This window comes from Fistularia commersonii, chromosome 19 (assembly GCF_037954325.1).
Source record: "Fistularia commersonii isolate RoL2024-O1a breed Wild chromosome 19, RoL_Fcom_v1.0, whole genome shotgun sequence".
Taxonomy (NCBI): Eukaryota; Metazoa; Chordata; class Actinopteri; order Syngnathiformes; family Fistulariidae; genus Fistularia; species Fistularia commersonii.
Genome location: NC_141302.1, coordinates 1,952,330 through 1,977,562, shown reverse-complemented (window position 1 = coordinate 1,977,562; position 25,233 = coordinate 1,952,330). Strand labels below are relative to the sequence as shown.

The 25,233-nt window shown below is 47.1% G+C and overlaps 1 protein-coding gene across 1 annotated transcript; it reads right to left on the bottom strand.

The window, feature by feature from the left end:
• Positions 1-3,650: 3,650 nt before the first annotated feature.
• Positions 3,651-5,997, bottom strand: LOC147223354 (uncharacterized). Its single transcript, XM_086166123.1, has 6 exons — positions 5,947-5,997; positions 5,698-5,796; positions 5,267-5,380; positions 4,804-5,001; positions 4,205-4,600; positions 3,651-3,782 (listed from the first exon to the last, which is right to left on the bottom strand). The coding sequence occupies exons 1-6, from the start codon at positions 5,995-5,997 to the stop codon at positions 3,651-3,653; spliced, it is 990 nt and encodes a 329-aa protein (XP_086022249.1).
• Between the last annotated feature and the right edge of the window lie 19,236 nt (positions 5,998-25,233).

Here is a 25,233-nt window from a genome sequence, read left to right as displayed (position 1 = left end):
AACAATAATAAATAATGGTAGAAAATTGGACAAATAATAATTAAAAAAAAGAAACAAGAAAAAAAAAAAGAAATACAAATAAACTATAAAGTGTCTAAAGTAACAAGTGAAAACTGTAAAGTGTCTTAAGGTCTTAAGTACCAAGTGAAAGATAAGGAGTGCATGCAACATTCACCCTCTCATTCACGTCATGTAGACACATTTTTCACACATAGAAACTGTAGTACAAGAAAAAAAACATTTAATTTTTTAAAAATAAGTCATTGTCAGTCCATGTGAGTCCAATTTGGAAAATGGTCTAAGTTCGGATATGTAATTCTCTGTTGTGAAAGTGAGGAGAGGAAAAATTAAACTTGATGCGCCGACTCTAGCTTGCTGTTGCTGAATCAGGAGCGCCCCCCGAGGTGAGGCAGGAGAACTGCATGCCTCACCTAGTGGCTCTTGGCAGTTGTTTTCTGATCATTCAGCACAAGATACTTGTAACACACATACAGCTGTTGACAAAATTGGAAATGTAGTTCACTTAGTAAAAGTGTTTAAACATTTTTATAGTGACAGCGATACGGTTTTAGTGCAGAGCATGCTAGCAGTCACCCCTCACTGTGCAATCCACATTGAGGCTGGACAGACCGCAGCCTCACCGCACATCTTTTCTCAGTGTTTGAAGAGTAAATATGAGAATCCAGAATAAAAGACAATCTAAACTGGTCAATGAAAAATACCTTAATAGTGCAAATCACCAATAAATACAACCATTTCATTCTTTTTTTCATTGTTCTCTCCAAGAGTGACAAGTGAGGCCATTGATCTCCAGTGGGAGGAACCCTGAGGAACATGGAGGCTCCACACAGGGAGGGCCTCCCGTGGGAACTAAAACTTTTTTTTTACGTTTTCTGGAATTTATTGAAAAGAAGAATCCTCTTTGCGAAATTTACTTTCTTTTTTAAAAGGGAATTAAGTTGTTTTCAATGTATGTTTTTCTCAGTTTTATTAGTTCTTCTTATCCTTTGGGCTTTCAGGGGTCTCCACAGCCAATCAACCTTCTCCAATCTAACCCGATTCTCTGGATCCTCTCTCACACCAACTACCTTCATATCCTCTCTTACTACCTCCATAAAGCTTCTCTTTGGTCTTCCTCTAGACCTCCATTCCCAGCATCTGTCTACTAATATATTCACTATCCCTCCTCTGTCCATGACCCAACCATCTCAGTCTGGCTTCTCTGACCTTCTCTCCAAAACATCTAACATATGCTGTTCCTCTGATAGACTCATTCCTGATCCTCTCCATCCTGGTCACTCCCAAAGAGAACCTCAACATCTTCATCTCTGCAACCTCTAGTTCTGCCTGCTGTCTTTTGGTCATTGGAACAGTTTCTAGTCCAAACATCATCGCTGGTCTCACCACTGTCTTGTACACCTTTCCTTTTATTCTGGCTGAAAGTCTTCTATCACCCTGACACTTTTCTCCACCCATTCCAACCTGCTTGGACCCGTCTCTTCACCTCTTTTCCGCACTCTCTGTTGCTCTGGACTGTTGAGCCTAAGTACCTGAAATCCTCCAGCTTCTTGATCTCCACTCCCTGTAGCCTCACCGCTCCACCCGAGTTCCTCTCGTTCACACACATATATTCTGTCTTGCTGCAACTAACTTTCATTCCTCTCCTTTCCAGAGCATACCTCCACCTCTCTAGATTTTCCTCTACCTGTTTTCTGCTCTCACTACAGATCACAATGTCATCCGCAAACATCATGGTCCATGGAGATTCCTGTCTCACCTCATCTGTCAGCCTGTCCATCACCATTGCGAACAAGAAGGGCCTCAGAGCTGATCCCTGATGGAGTCCCACCTCCACCTTGAACTTCTCTGTTACCCCTACAGCACACCGTACCAGTGTCTCACAGCGAGCATACATGTCCTGCACCAGTCTAACATACTTCTCTGCCAGTCCAAACTTCCTCATACAATACCAGAGCTCCTCTCTTGGCACCCTGTCATATGCTTTTTCTAGGTCTACAAAAACACAATGCAGCTCCCTCTGGCCTTCTCTGTACTTTTCTATTAGCATTCTCAATGCAAATACTGCATCTGTAGTACTCTTCCTAGGCATGAAGCCATACTGCTGCTCACAAATGCTGACTTCTGCTCTCAGTCTAGTTTCCACTACTCTTTCCCATAACTTCATTGTATGGCTCATCAACTTTATCCCTCTGTAGTTGCCACAATTCTGCACATCCCCTTTATTCTTAAAAATAGGCACCATCACATTTTGTCTCCATTCTTTAGGCATCTTCTTACTCTCTAAGATCCTGTTGAATAATCCAGTCAGAAAATCTACCGCTGCCTCTCCTAGACACTTCCACACCTCCACAGGTATATCATCAGGACCAACTGCCTTTCCACTCTTCATCCTCTTCAATGCCTTCCTCACTTCACTTGTGATTTTAAGATATATTATCATTCTCCTTTCCTTCCACATATTGTAATTTAAGGTATTATCATGCCTCAGCGCCACCTAGTGGCAGCGGTGGATTCCCCTTAAATGCGCTGGGAAGCTAACAGCTAGCGACGGTGATTTCCAGATAACCCCCCCTGGTTATCTAACGGCTTTTCCCCCTAATTTTTTTACGGCATTCCGGAGAGGTGATGCGGTTCTCCGGTCCCGCGGCTTCGCCGGAAAACAAAGGGGTTCTTTCAGGGCGAAAAAAAAAAGAAAAGCGCCATTCTTTGCAGATGATGCACGTGTTTATTTCCTGTCAGACGTTCCTCTCCGCACCAGCGTTACCAGTAAATCATCAAAATAATTGCATGTACACACTACACACACACACACACACACACACGTGCGCGCCCACGTGCACCTCGCACTCCCGCACTACCAGTAAAACCCATTGAAACGTCGGCGTTACAAGACAACATGGCCGCCGGTTCCGTCTGTTCTCCAGCCAAGTGTGCTGATTTGTCCGGTCTGGCGGTGTGTGTGTGTGTTTGTGTGTGTGTGTGTGTGTGTGTGTGATGATTATTGAGTCCATGCTGGCCCTCTTTATCTGGATGGGACTGAAGGTTACTCCAATTATAATTATTATTTTTATTGTAATTTCTTTTGTTTGTATTTGGATCTACTGGCTGAAAAAAATGCTATTAAAAGAGAAGAAGTGCAGCTGGACATTTGCGCATGTGTGTGTGTGTGTGTGTGTGTGTGTGTGTGTCACAGAAACCTTGAGATGAATTGCAGTGCAATAAAACGGCCCAATTTTCGAATTCCTCAGAAGTGAAGGCTGTCAAAGTGGTTTTAACTGGAAACAAATCAGCCATCGCTTCAAATATATTTACTCATTTAATAGAAAACGATTATTGCTGGAAATGTGTTTATTTTTATAACAAAATATATCAAATTGCACATAAATCACTTAAAGTCGGGGATAAGTTAACTTTAAATGATTTAAAAGGAGACAAAAAAAAACCCTCCAGCGCTGTTTTAAAAGCTGAGTATGTCATATTTTGAAGGATTGCCCTCTTGTTGTTGACATTGTTTTATTTTGAAATCTTTTGTTTCCACTGTGTTACAGCGAGCTTTACTTCCTGTCTGTTGGTTCCTCTTCAACTGATAATGATTGAGTCTCTGGAAAGGCCTCCGTCTTGTGAGTGTGTCAGTGCACGTGTACATGCATGACTACATGTAGCATGACGAGATGTAGCATAACCACGTGCAATATGATGATATGTAGCATGACAACAAGTAGCATGAAAATGAGTAGCATAACAACGTTTAATGTGAAGACCTGCAGTTTGCTGATGTGCAGCGTGACGACACGTAGCATGACATCGTATAGCATGATGACGTGTTGTGTATAACTTGTAGCATGTGTAAAATGATGACATTTATGACAACATGTAGCATAACGACTTGTAGAACAATGACGTGGAGCATGAAAACATGTATCATTAAAACAGGTACCATGATAATGCGTAGCATGACATCATGTAGCATGACGACATGTGGCATGGGGATGTGCAGTGCAATGACATGTAGCATGACAACATTTAGCATTAAGCCATGTAGCATGATGGCACGTATCGTGACAACATGTAGCATGATGATGCGTATCATGACAACATGTAGCATTACAACATGTAGCATGATGACATGTAGCATGGGGATGTGCAGTGCGACAACATGTTGCATGACAACATTTAACATTACTCCATGTAGCATGATGACACGTATCATGACAACATGTAGCATGACAACATGTAGTATGGTGATGTGTATCATGACAACATGTAGCAAGACAACATGTAGCATGACGACATGTAGCATAGGGATGTGCAGTGTGACGACATGTTGCATGACAACATTTAACATTACTCCATGTAGCATGATGACGCGTATCATGACAACATGTAGCATGACAACATGTAGTATGGTGATGTGTATTATGACAACATGTAGCATGAGGATGAGTATCATGACGACACGTAGCATGATGACATGTAGCATGGGGATGTGTATCATGACAACATGTAGCATGACAACATGTAGTATGGTGATGTGTATCATGACAACATGTAGCAAGACAACATGTAGCATGACGACATGTAGCATAGGGATGTGCAGTGCGACGACATGTTGCATGACCACATTTCGCATCACACCATGTAGCATGATGACACGTATCACGACAACATGTAGCACGATGACACGAGCATGGTAACCTGCAGTCCGATGACATGTAGCATGACAACATGTAGCATGATGACATATACCATGGGGATGTGCGGTGCGACAACTTGTAGCATTACTCCATGTAGCATGATGATGCGTATCATGACAACATGTAGCATGATGACATTTAGCATGATGACATGTAGCATGATGACATGTAGCATGGGGATGTGCAGTGCACCAACATGTTGCATGACAACATTTAGCATTACGCCATGTAGCATAATGACACGTACCATGACAACACGTAGCATGATGACATGTAGCATGGTAACCTGCAGTCGGATGCCATGTAGCATGACAACATGTAGCATAATGATGCTCAGCATGACATGTAGCATGACAACAGGTAGCATAATGATGCTCAGCATGACATGTAGCATGACAACATGTAGCATAATGATGCTCAGCATGACATGTAGCATGCAACATGTAGTATAATGATGCTCAGCATGACATGTAGCATGACAACATGTAGCATAATGATGCTCAGCATGACATGTAGCATGCAACATGTAGTATAATGATGCTCAGCATGACATGTAGCATGACAACATGTAGCATAATGATGCTCAGCATGACATGTAGCATGACAACATGTAGCATAATGATGCTCAGCATGACATGTAGCAAGCAACATGTAGCATAATGATGCTCAGCATGACATGTAGCATGACAACATGTAGCATAATGATGCTCAGCATGACATGTAGCATGCAACATGTAGTATAATGATGCTCAGCATGACATGTAGCATGACAACATGTAGTATAATGATGCTCAGCATGACATGTAGCATGACAACATGTAGCATAATGATGCTCAGCATGACATGTAGCATGCAACATGTAGTATAATGATGCTCAGCATGACATGTAGCATGACAACATGTAGCATAATGATGCTCAGCATGACATGTAGCATGCAACATGTAGTATAATGATGCTCAGCATGACATGTAGCATGACAACATGTAGTATAATGATGCTCAGCATGACATGTAGCATGACAACATGTAGTATAATGATGCTCAGCATGACATGTAGCAAGCAACATGTAGCATAATGATGCTCAGCATGACATGTAGCATGACAACATGTAGCATAATGATGCTCAGCATGACATATAGCATGACAACATGTAGCATAATGATGCTCAGCATGACATGTAGCATGCAACATGTATTATAATGATGCTCAGCATGACATGTAGCAAGCAACATGTAGCATAATGATGCTCAGCATGACATGTAGCATGACAACATGTAGCATAATGATGCTCAGCATGACATATAGCATGCTGCGGGACGGCGTCGAGCGTGAAGCGCTCGGTTGCGTCTCTTTCCTGATGAAGCAGCACATCAGCTAAAGACCGCAGACCTCAGTGTTCTTCAGCAGACACGTGTTGGAGCTCCACAGTAGCACCAGAACCTGACGGTGCTCCTCAGGTTCTTCACCGTCATCTATGTAAATCAATGATCCACTCATCAGCAGCTTCTTCCCTCGCTCTCTTTCTCTTTCCCTCCCTCGTTCCCCCTCTCCTCCCTGACATTTCCATGAACCTGCTTTTAATGTTCTTCAGATGAAGAGGAGAGAACCGGGGCAGGGATGAAAGACGAGTTGGAGAAACGAAACAATAAAAATCTGCCATGCAGATGTCGTTCTTTCTTTCTCCCTCTTCCTCCCTCCACCCCTCCGTTCATACATGGTGATGCTCCAAACTAGCTGTAGCTTCCAGCATGTAAGTGTAACTTTATATCCGTGGAGTTCTCACATGTGTACACACGTACATACACACACTCGCTCGCACACACACACACACACACACACACACTCATGATGTCACTGACAGTAAAGCCGTGCGCTGACAGCGATGATTTACGAGTGTGTTTCTGTTTTATGGGCTAACACCAGCGCTGCTACCGTCCGCGGCGTGGGAGTGTGTTTAGGGTGGAAGTGACCCGCTGCCCCCGCACACACACACACGCACACACACACACACACACACACATACACACACACGCTGTGATGGTAAGGGGCTATGGAGTAGAGGAGCAGAGCAGGGAGGGAATATGACGACCCGTATTAAATGGGATTATAAGGGATTAAGTGGGATTATAAGGGATTATGGGGGATTATAAGGGATTACAGGTGAATGAGGAAGAGGATGTCCCTTGTCGATTGATTAGTGTGTGAGCCAATCGGATGTCCTGCAGGCGCCGCCTATGAAAGCCCCGTGTCGGAGATTATGGGAATTTTATTTGAGAGAGAAAAAATCCAGAATTTTGGGATTGACTTCCAGGGCTGGTCTGGAGCCTAATCTGGATTTGAACTGAACCTAATCTGAAGATAATATGAATTTAATCTGGATTAAATCTGAATTTAAACTGACCTGAATCTCAACATTATTACAACTTAATCTGGATTTAAATTTCACCTAATCAGAAGATAGTATGAACTTCTGAAATCTGAATTTAAACTGAACATAATATGTCCCTATGCTGGATTAAATCTGAATTTAAACTGAACCTAATCTGAGGTTAATCTGGGTTAAATCTGAATTCAAACTGACCCTAATCTGAAATTAATCTGGATTAAATCTGTATTTTAACCTAATATAATATGACCCTAATCTGGATTAAATACGAATGTAGATTCAACCTCAATTTAACCTAATCTGGATTAAATCTGAATTTAAACTGACCCTAATCTGAGGTTAATCCGGATTTAGTCTGAATTTAAACTGACCCTAATCTGAAATTGATCTGGGTTAAATCTGTATTTTAACTTAATATAATATGACCCTAATCTGGATTAAACCTGAATTTAAATGTAACCTCAATTTAATATAATATGGATTAAATCTGAATTTAAACTGAACCTAATTTGAAGTTCATCTGGATTAAATCTGAATTTATACTTAACCTCATCTGAATTTAATCTGGATTAAATCTAAATTTGAACTGAATTTAACTTGAATTTAATCTGAAGTTAACCTGGACCTAATCCGAGCCTGTAGCTGAATCCAGACCGGGATTAACAGCGGACGAGGAACGTATGCAATGTTTTTGTTGTTTCCAGAGCATATAATCCGACCTTTGGAGCTCCAACCCCAAACCAGCCCCAGGTGATCTGAGATGTTCTCAGATGTTCTCAGTTAGTTCTGGAGTCGCTTAGCAGTTAGCTTGCTGGCCCGAGGAGAGCTCCATGCATCCTCCTCCTCTGGATAAGGAATTTGAATTTTAAATTTAATCATCTCGTTTATCTCAAACACACACACACACACACACCCTGCAGCCATGGGGGTTCCTGCAGGTAATGGTGTCAGAACCTGGTCTGCCGTGGAGGCCGCAGTAAATCACCAGGAGAAAAAATGCTTCCTCAGAGTTTTTGGAATCTGGCTGAACTTTGTTTTCCCCTTAATTTTGAAGCACTTTTATGGCTGCAAGCGTCAGGGAAAAAAGAGGGGGCGACCTGGAGGTTAAAAACACCCCTCCTCCTCGTCCTCCTCCTCTTCTGGTGGAGTGGAACTCAACCTGCCTTGCTCGGAAGAACCTCAGCGGACGCTGCTTGTCCCTCCTTGACTTAAAGGTCGCTCAAATTCTCATGTTTTGTTTTCTCTGTTGCCCAAAAGAAAGATGGCCGCCTGCCTGGCTTCACCTCCCCGTTTCCCGTTTCACCCCTCCTTCTGTGTCAGCTGTTCTAAGATGTTTTAAGGTCTTCTGAGGTCTTCTCAGGAGTTCTAAGATGTTCTAGGTTGTTCTAAGATGTTCTGGTGCTTTAAAAACTCAAAATCGTACATTTCCTTTTCTTTTCTTGCCCCAAAGAAAGATGGCCGCCCACCCAGCTCCACCTCCCCATTTCCCGTTTCAGCCCCCCCTCTGTGTCAGCTGTTCTAAGATGTTTTAAGGTCCTCTTAGGAATTCTAAGATGTTCTAGGTTGTTCTAAGATGTTCTGGTGCTTTAAAAACTCAAAATCTTATGTTTCCTTTTCTTGCCCAAAAGAAAGATGGCCGCCCGTCTGGCTTCACCTCCCCATTTCCCGTTTCCGCCCTCCGTCTGTGTCAGCTGTTCTAAGATGTTTTAACGTCTTCTCAGAATTCTAAGATGTTCTAGGTTGTTCTAAAATGTTCAGGTGCTTTAAAAGCTTGAAATCTTATGTTTCCTTTTTATTTTCTTGCCCAAAAGAAAGATGGCCGCCCATCTGGCTTCACCTCCCCATTTCCTGTTTCAGCCCTCCTTCCTTCACAGCTGTTCTGAGATGCTTGTAGGTGTTCTAAGATGTTCTCCTGTGTTCCAAAAAGCTTGAAATCTTTTGTTTGGTTTTCATTTCTTGGCCAAAAGAAAGATGGCCGCCCGTCTGACTTCACTTCCCTTTTCCTCCCCATTTCCTGTTTCACCTCCCCCATCACCTGAACCAAGACCTTTTATTTTATTTTGAAAAATCCGTTCGCGTCGCCCCCCTTCGGATCGACGTTTTCTGTTTTTTCTTTTGTCCCGCTGCTTTCGGGAAGATCCCCCAAACACGCCGCAGGTCACAAATGAAGTTTGCAGCTGGGGTTTGGTTTCCATGGAGATGACGTAGAGCAGATTTTATTTTGAAACAAGCCGCAGGGCGGGCCGCGTGCCGCTCTTATGAAATTAGCGCCCGTGTTCGCGGGCGGGAAAACGGACGCGCCGCTAATGGCCCTTGGCTCTGCGGCGTGGTCGAGTTGTGGCGGCGAGCCGTGTCGCGGCGGCGTCTGATTGGACGAGGGGGGTTCGTCAGCGAAGGCTGATGGATCCTCCTGCTGCTGCGAGATGTTTGGGCAGGAGGGCGGCGCCGAGGCTGGACGCTGGAGGAGAAACCGGAGACAGACCTTTATTAGCACGTCGTTAGCGGCGGCGGCCTGGGGAACCGGGCGCTAACGACAAAACCACACACACACACAAACACACACACACACACACACACATGCCCAGAGATGTTTTCCTTGTAGCCGTCAGAGGCCGTGGAGATGGAGACGGCGGTGAAGGTCCTCCTGCGGTGGAGGAGTGGCGTGTGAGGAGCAGACCACCGGGACGGCGCCGAAAATATGACGGCGGCTTCACATATTCATGAGCCCCCCGTGTGTGTGTGTGTGTGTGTGTGTGTGACGAACTGTAAACACACCCGCCCTCTCAGGCCGCCATCTTGAATCCGACCTCTGTGTCGTGTCCTCACACCCTTCTGCTTTTCTTTCACTGGTCTCTCCTTCAAGGACGTCGTCCTCGCCGCCGGCGTCGCCACGGCGACCTGGCGGAACCTCCTCTCGGGCGGCGGCGTAGCCGAGGCCCTGAGAACACCACCGTAAAACCCTAGACAAGGTGCCAATGGCTGTGACCTTTGACCTCCTGGACGCTGCTGTACGCAGGAATGTGTGTGAGCCGTGTTCTGGTGCCCCCGGAGGCCCCGCGCGCACGTTTGTGTGTGTGTGTGTGTGTGTGTGTGTGTGTGTGTGTGTGTGTGTGACCTGAGACATGTGTTCGTGTTAACTGGCACCATTAAGCCTGGAGGGGATCATTAGCGGGCTCCTTTACTGTACATGGCGTGCACACACACGCATACACACACACACACACACACACACACACACACACACACACACACCAATGCTTCTGTGAGTGTGCATGAGAATGTTGGGTGGGTTCTTTTCAATATGAAGCGGCAGCAATGGTGAGATGATTGGTTTGAAATACAATGAAGTTAGCATGGCGCTAACTTCTTCTTCTTCTTGTTTTGTTTTCTTGGAGAAAATGGTCATCAAAACAAAATAAAAACAAAAAACATGGCCGCCCCCCTGATAGGTGATGTCATTGGAGTCTTTGTTGCAAAAAACGGTTAAAACGGTCGCCGATTGATGCTCAGAATGTTTGTTTACCATCCGAAGCGGAAGCTACGAGCGTTAGCTTAGCTTGGAGGAGGAGGCACTAAGCAGAAACCCCTTATAATTCAGTAAAAAAAATGCTCAGCCTTTCAAAATAAAACGGCCAACAGTGGCGGGTCTCAATCAGTTGATGATCATAACTGATTGGTTCTTATTTTGTAAACAGGAAGTAGCAGGAGGAAACAGGAAGTACCATCTCAAAGCACAGCCTGGTGGACGTAGAAGGCAAGCAGGGATTTCTTCTTTTAGCGTCCGTGGAAAACAGGCGTTTGTGTGTGTCTGTATGTGTGTGTGTGTGTGTGTGTTCTATGACACAACACACACACAGGAGCACTTTAAACGCCCTCTTTGCCCCCCCACCCCTCCTTTCTCCCAACCTTTTAACAGTAACTAGAGAGGCGAGAGACGTGAGGAGACACCAGAGGGGGGAGGAGATGGAGGGGTGGAGATGGAGGGGTGGTGGAGATGGAGGGGTGGAGATGGAGGGGTGGAGATGGAGGGGTGGAGATGGAGGGGTGGAGAAGATAACAACTGTCTCCACCGTGTAAGGGAATCCCCCTGTCTTTTTCTTCTCCGTCCAGATAAGAGAACGGAGAGGGTTATCTGCCCGTCCAATTGGGGCTGGAGACCCTGTGTGTGTGTGTGTGTGTGTGTGTGTGTGTGTGTGTGTGTGTCAGCAGGAGACAGACGGGCTTCTCAGACCCCTGACGCCGACTGTCCCCTCTTCTCCGTCTTCTTCAACACCCCCCCATCCATTCCATTCTCACACACGCATGCACGTGCACGCCCAGGTGTGTGTGTGTGTGTGTGTGTGTGTGTGTGTGTGTGTGAGGGGTCGGGGAAAGGTTTCCGATGCACCAGAGAGAGAGTTGGGGGCGGAGCTTATCCTCAAACCCTTGCCGCCGCTGATTCTTACCCAAGTAGCAACATGCTAACAGTTATTACATGTTTTCTATGTTTGTTCCTTGCTAATGTTTATTCGTCTTTGCAGCAGCGCGTCTGATTCAACTAAAACTAACGTAACCTTCTTTTAATGCGACCAAACGGAAGATTTATCAGCCACAGGGGGGGCGATGGAACTGGCACACACACACACACACACACACACACATACGCGGCTCAATCAATGCAGAATAACAGTGCTGCTTTAACCTCCTCTGCTAAAGACCTGCTTTTGCCGTCCAAATTATAAATTACCGTAATCTAGGTTCACCTAAAAGAGCTCTGTGTGTGTGTGTGTGTGTGTGTGGGTGTGTGTGTGTGTGAGGCCTCACAATCAGGTGTGTGAGTCAGACATTGACCCGCCTCCCTCATTAGCCAGTCTGCAACCTCTTCTCCATTTCCTCCAATTAACCCTGTGAAAATACAGCATGTATGTGTGTGTGTGTGTGTGTGTGTGTGTGTGTGTGTGTGTGTGTCACCCGCCGTGTCAGCCACGCCCTGCTTGATCGATTGCCAAGCGTTTAGTCCAAACATTCTGCCAGAGTTCACTGTTTGTGTAAAAGTGTGTGTGTGTGTGTGTGTGTGTGTGTGTGTTTGTGCAGACACCTGTTACACACAGCTTCCCCTCTGTGTGTGTGCACGCGTGCACGTCTCGAGGTGATTAAGTGACGGTCTTGGATTCCACGCCGCAAAAGAAAACAAAAAGAATGGGGGCGGCGGCGAGGAGGGTCAGGGGGCGGGGCTTATCAGCTGATCATTTTATCTAATTGATCATCCAATCAATAGCTCCCTTTTTCCTTCTAACAGCTCTTAGACAGGCTTCCTCTGCGTGGAGTGCAGGAGGGGGCGGAGCTTCCATCTGTCCGGATGTCGGCTGCCATGGAAACGGAGACGACTGAGCGGTGCCCGCAGTACCACTCCTGTCCACCGGGGGCGCCAGAGGCCCCTTATTTTCCCCCACCGAGGGAAAACAAAAACAATCCGCCCCCGGGAGTCCGACGCCCTCATGGGGAATTTGCCAGTGGCGTGAGTCGCCACGGCAACGGGGTCAATAATGGAGCGCGAGGGGCCTGCGGAAGCGTAGGAGGGACTCTGGCGCCCCCTAGTGGACAAACCGGGAACAAAGGTGAGCCACTCCTGCGGGTGAGGCAGTTCAACCCCTCGCTGTTTAGACTCCGCCCCCCTTGCTCTTGCCCAATCGCAGTCGTCCGACACCCGGTTTGCCGCTCTTTTTCCACCTTTTTTTTTTTTGTTCTCCCCAAAGCAAACCGAGCTATTTAGTGAAATGACCGCATCGCTAACGGTTAGCTGCACTGCGAGCGAGCTAAAAGAAACACATCCTTTTTTTAAACATTTCGGTTTTGCGACTCACCGCAACTAATACATGCTTATTACACACTTATTACACAGTTATTACTCGCATATTACCCGTTTATTACTAGCTTAGCAACCCAACTTTACCAATCATATACTTAAGATGTCTGTCGCCCCCGGCGACTGGACCGGAGAAATAAAACAAAGTCAGCCGTCAACATGCGGACGAGCGGCGTGATTTACAGTGGTTTAACCCGCCGGAGCTCTGTGTTCTCCTTCATCTGATTGCTTGTGATGGCGAGCAGAACGTCCGGAGCATCCAAGACAAACCCCCCACCGACCCGCTGGTTATCAGCTGATGTTGTGTGAATGGGTTTTTTATGGTCTGGAGGGTTTCGGGACGGCGAGAACATCATCCAGAACAGAGAATGAATGGATAGAAACATCTATCCGCGTCCTTGCAGCCGCAAGAACTGGGTTTCCATTGCGATGCCAGTCAATCAAACTGGTTATTAGCTAACCGGTAACGTCTTAAAATGCATCGCTACGTTTTTTAAAAAGCCTTTTTCGAGGGGACAGGAAGCCGTGAGGGCGCCCCCTAGTGGCGAGAGGTGGAAGTGCAGCTGGACGGGTTTCAAAATAAAAAGCAGAAGACGGGACGGGGTCAGCGAGGCGGTCGAAGAGAGAAGATGGGAGGATTTTAGAGGAGGTGAAGAGACGGGAGAAGGTGGGTGAAGGTAGGAGGAAGTGGAGATGGTGGGAGAAGATGGGAGAAGATGGGAGGAGGCTAGAGGAGGAGGGAGAAGGTGGAGGAGGTGAGGAGGCCTCGGACAGGCGTGACCCTGCAAAGCCTTTGCACGTAAACAAACAGAAATATTAGCGTTAATCAACAGCGAACCACATCAAAAGGTGTGTGTGTGTGTGTGTGTGTGTGTGTGTGTGTGTGTGTGTGTGTGTGTGTGTGTGTGTGTGTGTGTCGTCTTCCACCTCCTCGCGATCCCAGCTTCACATTCATGTCCACAGGGAAATATCTAATTACTCGTTTGAACACAGGTATGCTTGCTATATGTGTGTGTGTGTGTGTGTGTGTGTGTGTGTGTGATGCAGACCAGATTTGTAAGTTCCCCCGGCAGCGAGTTCCTTAAAATGGCTCTTTCTATCTCTCGTCCAAGACCACAGTGAACAGCCAAGGGCATTCTGACCTCAACACACACACACACACACACACACACACACACACACACACACACACACACACACACACACACACACATATACACAGGCACGTTGTATAACACCAAAGTGGTTGGGATACAGGGAATAAGAGGAAACAGAGGACGACGTTCCTCAGCCTGTTATTTCATAAATATGTGTGTGTGTGTGTGTGTGTGTGTGTGTGTGTGTGTGTGTGTGTGTGTGTGTGTGGGAACAGGGAGAAAATGGACACCCCACTCCACAGATAGAGAGGCAGCTGGGGAACCTGGAGTGGCAGAGAAAGAAGAGGAAGTAGCTGAGAGAAAACAGGAAGTGGCAGAGACAAAACAGGAAATAAGCAAAGAGGAAACAGGAAGTAGTTTTGGTCCTTGATGTTGCCTGTTGTTATCCCTGAAGTGTTTGTTGTTGTTGTCTGCTGTAGGGAAACAACTTGGAAACAGGAAGTAGCCCAGTGAAGACTGGAAGTAGAACCGGAAGTAGATAATAGAAAGCCGGAAGTAGCCTCTAGAAAACAGGAAGTAGCTGATAGAAAACAGGAAGTAGCTGATAGAAAACAGGAAGTAGCCTCTGGGAAACAGGAAGTAGCCTCTGTGTAACCGGGAGTAGATAACAGAGAACCGGAAGTAGCCGCTGCAAAACAGGAAGTAGCTGAGAGAAAACCGGAAGTGGCCTCTGGAAAACTGGAAGAAGCTGGGAGAGGACCAGAAGTAGCTGAGGAAAACAGGAAGTAGCCTCTTTGAAACCGGAAGTAGCTGAGAGAAAACCGGAAGTAGCATCTGGAAAACAGGAAGTAGCCTCTGGGAAACCAGAGGAAGATAATAAAAAAACGGAAGAAGCCTCTGGAAAACAGGAAGTAGCATCTGGAAAACAGGAAGTAGCATGGAGAAAAGTATTTAGTTTGGTTGTCTATTTTTTGCCAACACTGTTCCTTGATGTTACACATTCTTATCCCTGATGTTGATGTCTGGTGTCTACTTGAGAGAAAACTGAAAGTAGCAGCTGAGAAACAGGAAGTAGCTGAGAGAAAACAGGAAGTAGCTGAGAAAAAATGGATGTAGCAGCTTGGAAACTGGAAGTAGCTGAGAGAAATATAGATATAGTTTGTCAGAAGTCATTTTTGGTTGTGTATTTTTCACCCATACTGTTACTTGACGGTAAGTGGGTACCTCTGATGTTGATGTTGTTGTTGTTGTTTTTGTGGTCTGGTGTCTAGCTGAGACAAAAACCGGAAGTAGCGACTGAGAAACAGGAAGTAGGTGATTATTGAAGACAACAAAGCAGCAGAGATTAGGCATTGAAGAGGATGAAGAGTGGAAAGGCAGTTGGTCCTGTTGAAATACCTGATTTTCTGACTCGATTATCCAACAGGATCTCAGAGAGTGAGAAGATGCCTGAAGGATGGAGACAAAGTGTGATGGTGCCTATTTTTAAGAATAAAGGGGATGTGCAGAATTGTGGCAACGATAGAGGGATAAAGTTGATGAGCCACACAATGAAGTTATGGGAAAGAGTAGTGGAAACTAGACTGAGAGCAGAAGTCAGCATCTGTGAACAGCAGTATGGCTTCATGCCTAGGAAGAGTACTACAGATGCAGTATTTGCTCTGAGAATGCTAATAGAAAAGTACAGAGAAGGCCAGAGGGAGTTACATTGTGTTTTTGTAGACCTAGAAAAAGCATATGACAGGGTGCCAAGAGAGGAGCTCTGGTATTGTATGAGAATCTGGAGTGTCAGAGAAGTATGTTAGACTGGTGCAAGACATGTATGCTCGCTGTGAGACAGTGGTGCGGTGTGCTGTAGGGGTAACAGAGAAGTTCAAGGTGGAGGTGGAACTCCATCAGGGATCAGCTCTGAGGCCCTTCTTGTTCGCATTGGTGATGGACAGGCTGACAGATGAGGTTAGACAGGAATCCCCATGGACCATGATGTTTGCAGATGACATTGTGATCTGTAGTGAGAGCAGAAAAACAAGTTGAGGAAAATCACGAGAGGTGGAGGTATGCTCTGGAAAGGAGAGGAATGAAAGTTAGTAACAGTAAGACAGAGTACATGTGTGTACAGAGGGGAAACAGGAAGTAAGCAGAGGGGAAACAGGAAGTAGAACGTAAGGTATCTTCTCCATCACTTTACCTTCCCTTCCCTCTCTCTCTCCTCACTTTCTTTACCATTTTTTTGGTGTTCCCTTCCTCCTCCTCCTCCTCCATCTTACTCCACCTCCAGTCCACTCTTCCTCCCACTTGATGGATGAAGCAAGCAAGGGGGAAAAAGCTCCAGGGCCAGACACAGGCGGTGGCTCTCAGACCTACTAATATACTTGTTTCCATCACACACACACACACACACACACACACACCGAGAACATAATGTTGGACTGTTTCAAGTCGGGATCATAAAACACTTACCGCGGGGTTTTTACGGTGGCGGCGGTGAACGGCGGCCTGGCCAACCTCGTTCCTGGGTGACATTCGGGCACCGAGTGTGATGGATTGATGCCGGTCCTGTATATCTGCTGCCTCCGTTGCCATGGCAGCAACAGTCAACAGCCGAGTAACAGGCCGAATCCCCCCCCCCCCCCCCCGCACTCCGGTCCGTTGCGTTTCATCCGTTGCCATGACGACAGCGGTTCCCGTCTCACACCTGTGACCTCGTTTCGAGACATAAATTGATAAATAAGGAAGTGAAGGATCCAATCAGCATGTATGCTAGCTGGCTAGCGGATCTGTTTATGAGTTAAAAGCATTAAAAAAATATTTTTAATTATTTTCTTAAAAATGAATTGATTGATTTAATCGAATTAATCATTTCATTTAATTAATCTCATATAATTATGCTAGTGCTAAATGGGACTGAACACACATTGCCAAGCTTGGCGCTAACTGTGCATTATCCCATATTACTCATGCTAGTGCTAACTGCAAATTAGCCCACATTATCCTGCTTCTGCAAACTGTGAATTGACACATATGATCTTGCTAGTGCTGACTGTGCATTAGCACATATTATGCCTGCTAGTGCTAACTGTACATTGGCACTTAATGCTCCCGCTAGTGCTAACTACAAATGAGCACATATTATCCTGCTCCTGCTAACTGTGCATTCTAATATATTATTCTAGCTAGTGCCAAATGTGGGTCAGCCCATAGTATTCTTGCTAGTGCTAACTGCAAATTAGCACACATTATCCTGCTACGGCTAACTATGAAGTAGAATGAGATAGAGGAAGGAGATGGGAAGAGGATGAGAAGAAAAGAAAGGGCTAAAGTGAGGGATGGGAGAAAGAGAAGGAGAGCTGAGTTGGCCAAAAAGTAGAGGTTGGATGGAGAGAGAGAAAGAATAGCAAGAAGAGAGGGAAAGATAGAGAGAAGGAGGGAGGGAAAGAGAGGGAGAGGGAGAAAGAAAGAGAGAGACCTCAGTGAAAAGTTTATTTTCATTTCTGTGAAACGATTAATCTGTCGTCTGTGGAGAACCCCTCCTTGCCTCTGGGGTTTCTGCCCTTCCTCTTTCTCCTCTTCTTCATCCTCCTCTTCCTCCTCTTTGACAGTTGAAGACAAATAACGGAGCATCACCTGACCTCCGGGAGGGGCAACATGGCGGCGGTGGCAGCGATGGAAGAGGCCCAGAGGTGGCAAGACTTGTATGTTTGTGGTGTTGTTTATTGGCATGGGAGAAGCACTGGGGGGCAGAAGGGGGAGGTGGGGGGTGGGGGGGCAGCTGGAGAAGGCAGTGGAATTCAGAGAGCCAATGACAGTCCAGAGCCAATAGATGATCAATTTATTATTGTTTATTTATCAATCGTTGCCCTGGAGACGGCGGCCTGGTCCTCTGTTGGGTGAGACCGCCCTGCTATCATGGCCGACGTGTCCTTGCTGAGCTGTATGGCTCTGTGCGTGTGTGTGCATGTGTGTGTGTATGTGTACGTGAGTGTGTGTGTCGACAGAATATCGACCAATCAGCAGGCGGCATTTCTGCCTCCCCCCCAAGACTCTCTCCCGCCGGCTTCTGTTCCCACGGCGACCAGCGAGATCACGACCCCGGCGTGCGCCGCCACTGCTGGGCCTACGCAACTTGATGGAGTACAACAGTGTGTGTGTGTGTGTGTGTGTGTGTGTGTGTGTGTGTGTGTGTGTGTGTGTGTGTGTGGTTGGGCGTGTGTGTGTGTGGTTGGGTGGGTGTCGTCCTCCGTACACAGAAGCCCCTTTATTCTGTTCTCGGAGTGGAAGCAGTTGTCAGACAGCTGTGTCTACACACACACACACACACACACACACACACACACACACACACACACACACACACACACACACACGGTACAGCTGGTCCGATCAGCCAGGTTCCCATTGGCTCGGGTGGAGGTTGGAGAACAGGGCTTGGAGATCATCCAGATGAAACACTGCAAAATATACCGTATGCATGCACATTAGTGTGTGTGTGTGTGTGTGTGTGTGTGTGTGTGTGTGTGTGTGTGTGTGTGTGTTAAACAGTAGCTGACTCAGATCCAGATTCATCCGACCCGCATGTGACTCCTCCTTCCTGTCAGATCTTCTCACTCGATCACCTGCTTGGATCGTATCTGATCGATCAGCTGTCAATCAATCACCAAACCCCAATAATCAATTTGTGTGAACGGAACCATCGTGGGTTCTTCATGTTCTCCATGTTCTCCATGTTCTCCATGTGCTCGCCGAGGTTCTGGAGTATAAACGTTCTCCTGCAGGTACGACTGAGAAGGTCAACAGTCGGACGTCTCCGTGATTGACAGGTCCAGGTTAAACCCCGCCCCCTCGGATAGGCTCCGCCCCCGTCCGCCGATCAGCTGATCCGGGCCGAGGAGGTCAGCTGACCGACTGGATCCCAGGCGCCATCGTTTGATGTAGATCTTCAAAGATCTGAGAAGAATCCACTCCAGATGAACTTTCATCTCCCAAGTTCTTTTGTTTTCCCAAACCAGACTCTTCTTTTCTTCTCTTCCCTCCGGTTTCTCCTCCTCCTCCTCTTCCCTTCTTCTTCTCGTCTGCTCCGATGACTCGCGGCTGCAGATCAGAGGTTTAATCCGTCCAATCAGGACCAGGATGGAAACCAGAACCTCTTCCTGAGGAGCAGAGCGAGGACAGCTGGATGCCTGGACGTCCTCCTCCTTGATCTTCTGACCTTGGAAGGTCTGTAAACATCTCCGGCGTCTCCTGCTCCTCCTACCGTCTCCTGTGCTTTCACTTCCTGTTTTGCCCGAAGCTCCGCCTCTTTCAAGCATCCCGTCGCGTGATTGGTCGGTGCCTGTCCCACCGGTTAGCCCGTCCATGCTGGTCACTTCCTTCCTGCTCCCTCTGTCACCATGGCAATGGTTTGCCGCCGAGGTGAATGGTTTTCCGGCAGTGTGTGTGTGTGTGTGTGTGTGTGTGTGTGTGTGTGTGTGTGTGTGTGTGTGTGTCTGTGTAAACCCTAGCTAAAGTGCTGCTAGCTAGCCTCAACCATTGCTCAGGAGATAATGCGTTAATCCCTCCTGGTCGTCTGTCGTCTTTCGCCACCAATGGCCGTGTGTGTGTGTGTGTGTGTGTGTGTGTGTGTTGGTGTGTGTGTGTTGGTGTGTGTGTGCAGGATGTACCTAAACCCTAGCTAAAGCGCTGCTAGCTAGCTTCAACCGTTGCTCAGGAGATAATGCTTCCCTCCTGGTCGTACACCGTCTTTCGCCAACAATGGCCGTGTGTGTGTGTATGTGTGTGTGTGTGTGTGTGTGCGTGTGCGTGTGCGTGTGCGTGTGCGTGTGCGTGTGCGTGTGCGCACAGGAAGTAGAGAGCTAAATCAGCCAACACTGCTAGCTAGCCTCGATAGCAGCTCTTGCTTGCTTCAGGAGAGGGCGCTTCATTCCGTCACAGCCAAACATGGCTGTGTGTGTGTGTGTGTGTGTGTGTGTGTGTGTGTGTGTGTGTGTGTGCGCACATGCAGGAAGTAGCTAAATATCCTAGCTAAATCGTCCGGCCCTGCTAGCTAGCCTCAAGCATGGCTCTCACCTCAGGAGACAACGCTTCATCCACCATCTTTCTCAACATAGCTGTGTGAGTGTGTGTGTGTGTGTGTGTGTGTGTGTGTGTGTGTGTGTGTGTGTGTGTGTGTGTGCAACCATCTTCCCACGCTCGCCGTTTCAGCGGTGGCTGCATCTTCTATTTCAGCTTGATATTATTGGCGCTAGGCCGCCGCCATGTTTGCTCACATGCCGGCAACATTGATCCCCTTTCCTGGCGCCGGCGCCAATCCCGTCGCCCCGTTGCCATGGGCAACCCTTTTTTTTTTTATAAGATTTAATTACAGGAGCGAAATCGCTGGCGCAGCAAAAAAAAAAAAAAAAAACTGACACGGTTTCCACGCCGTGGCCCTGCCAGAGATGGCTCCGTATTACAAAACGCCACCACCTGGCATCCACTTCCTGCCGTATATGGAGGCTTCGAATGTGTGTGTGTGTGTGTGTGTGTGTGTGTAAGTGTGTGTGTGTTTGGTCTAATCCAGCAGATTTAAGCAGAGTGTAATAATTGGATTATCAGATCCAGCGGGGGGGATTTGGATTAAACCGCAGAGATGCTGTTTGGGTTCGAAGCTCCACCCCTTTCTCCGAATATGGCGCGTATCCATGGCAACCAGCCCCCCCACCCTCCATGTTTTCTTTTCTTCTCCAGGGTTTTCCTGAAGGAGCTCATGGTGGACACCACTCTGGAAACTGCAAGGCAGCACAACCGTGGTTCACCTCGGTCGCGATTGGCTGTTTCGGGTGAAGGGGCGGAGCCTATTCCTGTGTCTCAGCCAATCATGGCTCACCGTTATTAAACTGTGGTAAACAGCTTGAGGTCCAACCTGTCACCTTCTCACTCACACCTGGAGGCTTCCAGGAACTGCTGACTGACTCTGGGAGAACCTGGAGAACCCAGATGGAGAACATGAAGGTGGAAGATGTGGAAGGTGGAACCCAGGCATGGACGGGAGAACCTGCAGAGAACCCAAGCAGATGGAGAACCTGCAGAGAACCCAGGTGGAACGGTTAGAACATGTGGAGCAGGAACTGTGAGAACACGGAAGAAGCCAAAGCAGATCACGGTTGAGAGGAACGTGGAGGAACCCACGGAGCAAACCCGGGGCAGACGGAGAACCCGCAGGAGAGCGCGAGGAGAACCCAGGATCCTGCAGAACATGGTTCTCTCCGAGTTCTCCGAGGCGAAAACGTGGAACCAGGAGAACACGGGGACCTTCTCCTCGGCAGGTTCTCCAGGTTCCTGCTGGAAGAAGAAGCGAGCGTGGCTCCTGGCGGCCCCGCCCGGAGGATTCTTGGAGAAATGTCCTCTGTAGAAGCTCCCAAAGCAAACAGGACAGCGGCCATCGTAAACATCCAGGGCCGGAAATTTAAAGCGGCGGGGCGGCGCGGACGCCGCGCGGACAAATACAGGAAATGCCAGCTTTCTCCGACAAGCGCCGCTCATGCATTAAAGATGGCCGCCGCCGCCGCCACTCGCATGACAATGAGTAAACACAGAAGTAAACAAAAAGCGGGGGGAGGGGACGAAACACGCCGCCGTGCTCCCGCCTCCGGATTCCTTCGGCTCGATGGCGTGACGGAAATGCCGTCACGTTTTTTTGTAAACAACTCCGTGTCAAGGGAAGAAAAAGGTGTGTTAGCAGGATAGCTAAATAAAAACAAGCGTTAGATGTCGTGTTGAGGCAGCCGTTTTTTAATTGGCTTCTGTCATGGGAAGATACAAAAAAAAAGCACGTTAGCGTCGTTAGCAGTTAGCCACTGGCCTTGTGTTGGACTTGGTGGTTAGCCATTCTGCTAAATGTCAGAATACCGCTTTTTGTTTTTTTTTTGTTTTGACAAAGAAGAAATTGCAACCGAAAGAAATCCCAATGGAATGTACGGCACCTGAGCTGGAAGTAGCATTAGCTTAGCATGGAGCAAAGAAGCAGGAAAAGGTGCCATTTTTAAACCAAAAGCAGGAAAAAAAAAATAAAAACAAATATCAGACGTCATGTTGAGGCAGGTTTTTTTTTTTAAATTAGCATCTGTTATGGGAGGATATAAAAAAAGCATGTTAGTATCATTAGCGGTTAGCCGCTATCTGTTGGTATAGGTGGTTGGCAATTCAGCGAATCATCAAAATGCCACTTCTTTTTGTGAAAACCTCAATTTCAAACTTTGAAGAAATTGTGGATAAATGTTGTGGCTCTACAGCGCTGAAACTGGAATGAGTGTTAGCTTAGCATGGAATAAACAAGTTGGAAATGGTGCCATTTTTAATGTGAAAGCAGAAAAAATAAACAAAAACAATTGTCAGACATTGTGTTTAGGCAGACATTTTTTATGGGAAGATAAACAGAAGCATGTTAGGGACATTAGCATTTAGCCACTGCCCTTGTGTTGGTCTTGGTGGCGAGCAACTCGTCTAAACCTCAGAAAACATTTGTTTCACTTTCTTTCGTGAAAGTCTTCAATTATGTTTTGGGGGGAAAAAAGATGTTACGTGAGAATGGTGTCGCGGCTGAAAGTAGCACGCTGGCAAAGTCTCCCTCCGCTGATAGCTACCACCATTAGCATCTCTTTTGGATATTATATGCATAACAAAGCAACAAAGCCCAGCGCCAAAGCAGGACAGAGTGTAAGCTTTAGCACATGGTTAGCAAAGAAGTTGAAAATGGTGCCCTTTTAATCCAAAAGCTGGAAAACTAGCATATAACTAGCAATAAAAACAAGCATCAGATGTCATGTTAACGAGCATCTCCCGCACTAAGCTAACTTGCTAAGCTAACCCCACATCTGAGACTGCTCGCCATCTCCTCATCCGACCTCGGGGTTACGACATGAGCGCGTTTTGTCCCGGTGGGGTGAAAAACAAAAGTGAGGCGCCATGTGACCCCCGCTGACCGGCGCCTGAACCGGCGGGTCGACGGGGGGTCGGGGGGAGGAATTCTGAGAATCCGCCGCCGCCGAAGGGACGGCCGGCGGGGGCGCGGGACATCAGAAGAAGCGTTAGGAGATCAGAGGGGACAGCGGTGCGTTCAGGGGCCGTTGGATTTTCGTACACGAGCGTGTCGGCCCTTCCCCCGTGGTGAGTTCGGGCCCCGGCTTTGGAATTCTGTCCACATGTTCCATTTGATCCCTGTTATTGCGGTCGCTGCGGCACAAATCCCTGCGACATTCCCACGAGCACATGACTGGGACGGCCCGGGGCCACGCTGTGCACGTCTGCGTGTGTGTGTGTGTGTTTGTGCGTACGTGCGTGCATGTCGTATTGGTCTGGATCTGTCAACAGGCGTCCTCCTGGCGGAGGTGAGCCCTGTGGACGAGGAGCAGCAGGGCCCCCTGGAGGAGGTGGGCCCCCTGGAGGAGGTGGGCCCCCTGGAGGAGATGGGCCCTTGGAGGAGATGGGCCCCCTGGATGAGGTAGGCCCCCTGAAGGAGGTGCACTGGTGGAGCTCCTCCTCCTCCTCCTGCTTCTAGATTGACGGACGGATTGATAGATCAACAGGTTAATGGAGTGATAAATCAATGGATTGATAGACTGATGGAGTGATGGACTGATCGATAGATTGATTGATTGATTGATTGATTGACATAGTGATTAGATAGAGTGACAGATTGATAGGGTGATAGATTACTTTATCTATCTATCTATCTATCTATCTATCTATCTATCTGTCTATCTATCTATCTATCTATCTATCTATCTATCTATCTATCTATCTATCTATCTATCTATCTATCTATCTATCTATCTATCTATCTATCTATCTATCTATCTATCTATCTATCTATCTATCTATCTATCTATCTATCTATCTATCTATCTATCAACATCTACCGAAGCACTACATATAAATAGAAAGAAATTACAAACAACTGAAAAAAAAATCTGAGAAAATTTTGAAAAAAAAAAAAAAAAAAGGTTGACAATTCCTGGGAAAATATGTAAATATTTATAGATCAATGAAAATAATAATAAATATAATTTAAGGCAGATTTTAAGGTTCAAAGAAAGAAGACCAGAACCAGAGAGAAAAGAGAAAGGGTCAGGGAAATTAAACGCCAGTCTGGAACCAGCACTCTGTGACACACACACACACACACACACACACACACACACACACACACACACACACACACACACTCGCTCCTGTGAACGATTTCCTGAAATTGCGAAGTGAAAAGTTGAACGGCAGGTCGCCCGGCTGGGATGAAGAGTGATGACGGCACCGCAGCCAAAACACAAACTCCAGCCCTGAACCCTGCTGGGCGTCTGCATGTGTGTGTGTGTGTGTGTGTGTGTGTGTGTGCGTGTGTGGCAGCTCTGACTCCAGGTCGTCACCCCAACGCTGTCAATCAAAACAGAAACTGTGGTGTCAGGACTTTTTCCACTCGGACCCCGTTCACCATCACGAGATGGAAAGTGGGCGGAGCTCCGCCTCCACGCCCGCCACCGCCGCAACAATTTAACTCGGGGCGAGGGATCTCAGGAGCGGGAAAACCTGGTGGAACCCTGCCCGCTGACCAGGAAAGACTCAGCATCTCTCCAATGCACTCGAAGATAGGCCTCTAGGTACAGAGTGAGTAGGAACCTTTTTACTGAGTCACTAGAACTCTAAGGACTAAGTCAGAAGAACCCTGAGTGATGAGTTAGTAGAGTCCTAAGTGCAGAGTTAGGAGAACTCTTGGCACTGATCCCTCGGTACAGAGTTAAGAGAACTCGGGGTACTGAGTCAGTAAAACTCTGGGTACTGACCCCTCGGTAAAGAGTAAGGAGAACTCTGGGTACTGAGTCAGTAGAACTCTGGGTACTGACCCCTAGGTACAGAGTTAGGAGAACTCTGGGTACTGAGACAGTAGAATCCTGGGTACTAAGCCCAAGGTACAAAGTTAAGAGAACTCTGGGTACTGGGTCAGTAGACCCCTCGGTACAGACTTAGGAGAACTTTAGATACTGAGTTGGTAGACTCCTTCGAAATGAGTTAGTAAACCCCTGGGTACTAAGCCAGTAGACCCCGAGGTACAGAGTTAGGAGAACTCTGGGTTCTGAAACAGTAGAATCCTAGTTAAAGAGTTTGGAGGACTCTGGGTACTGAGTTGGTAGACCACTGCATACTGAGTTAGTAAACCCCTA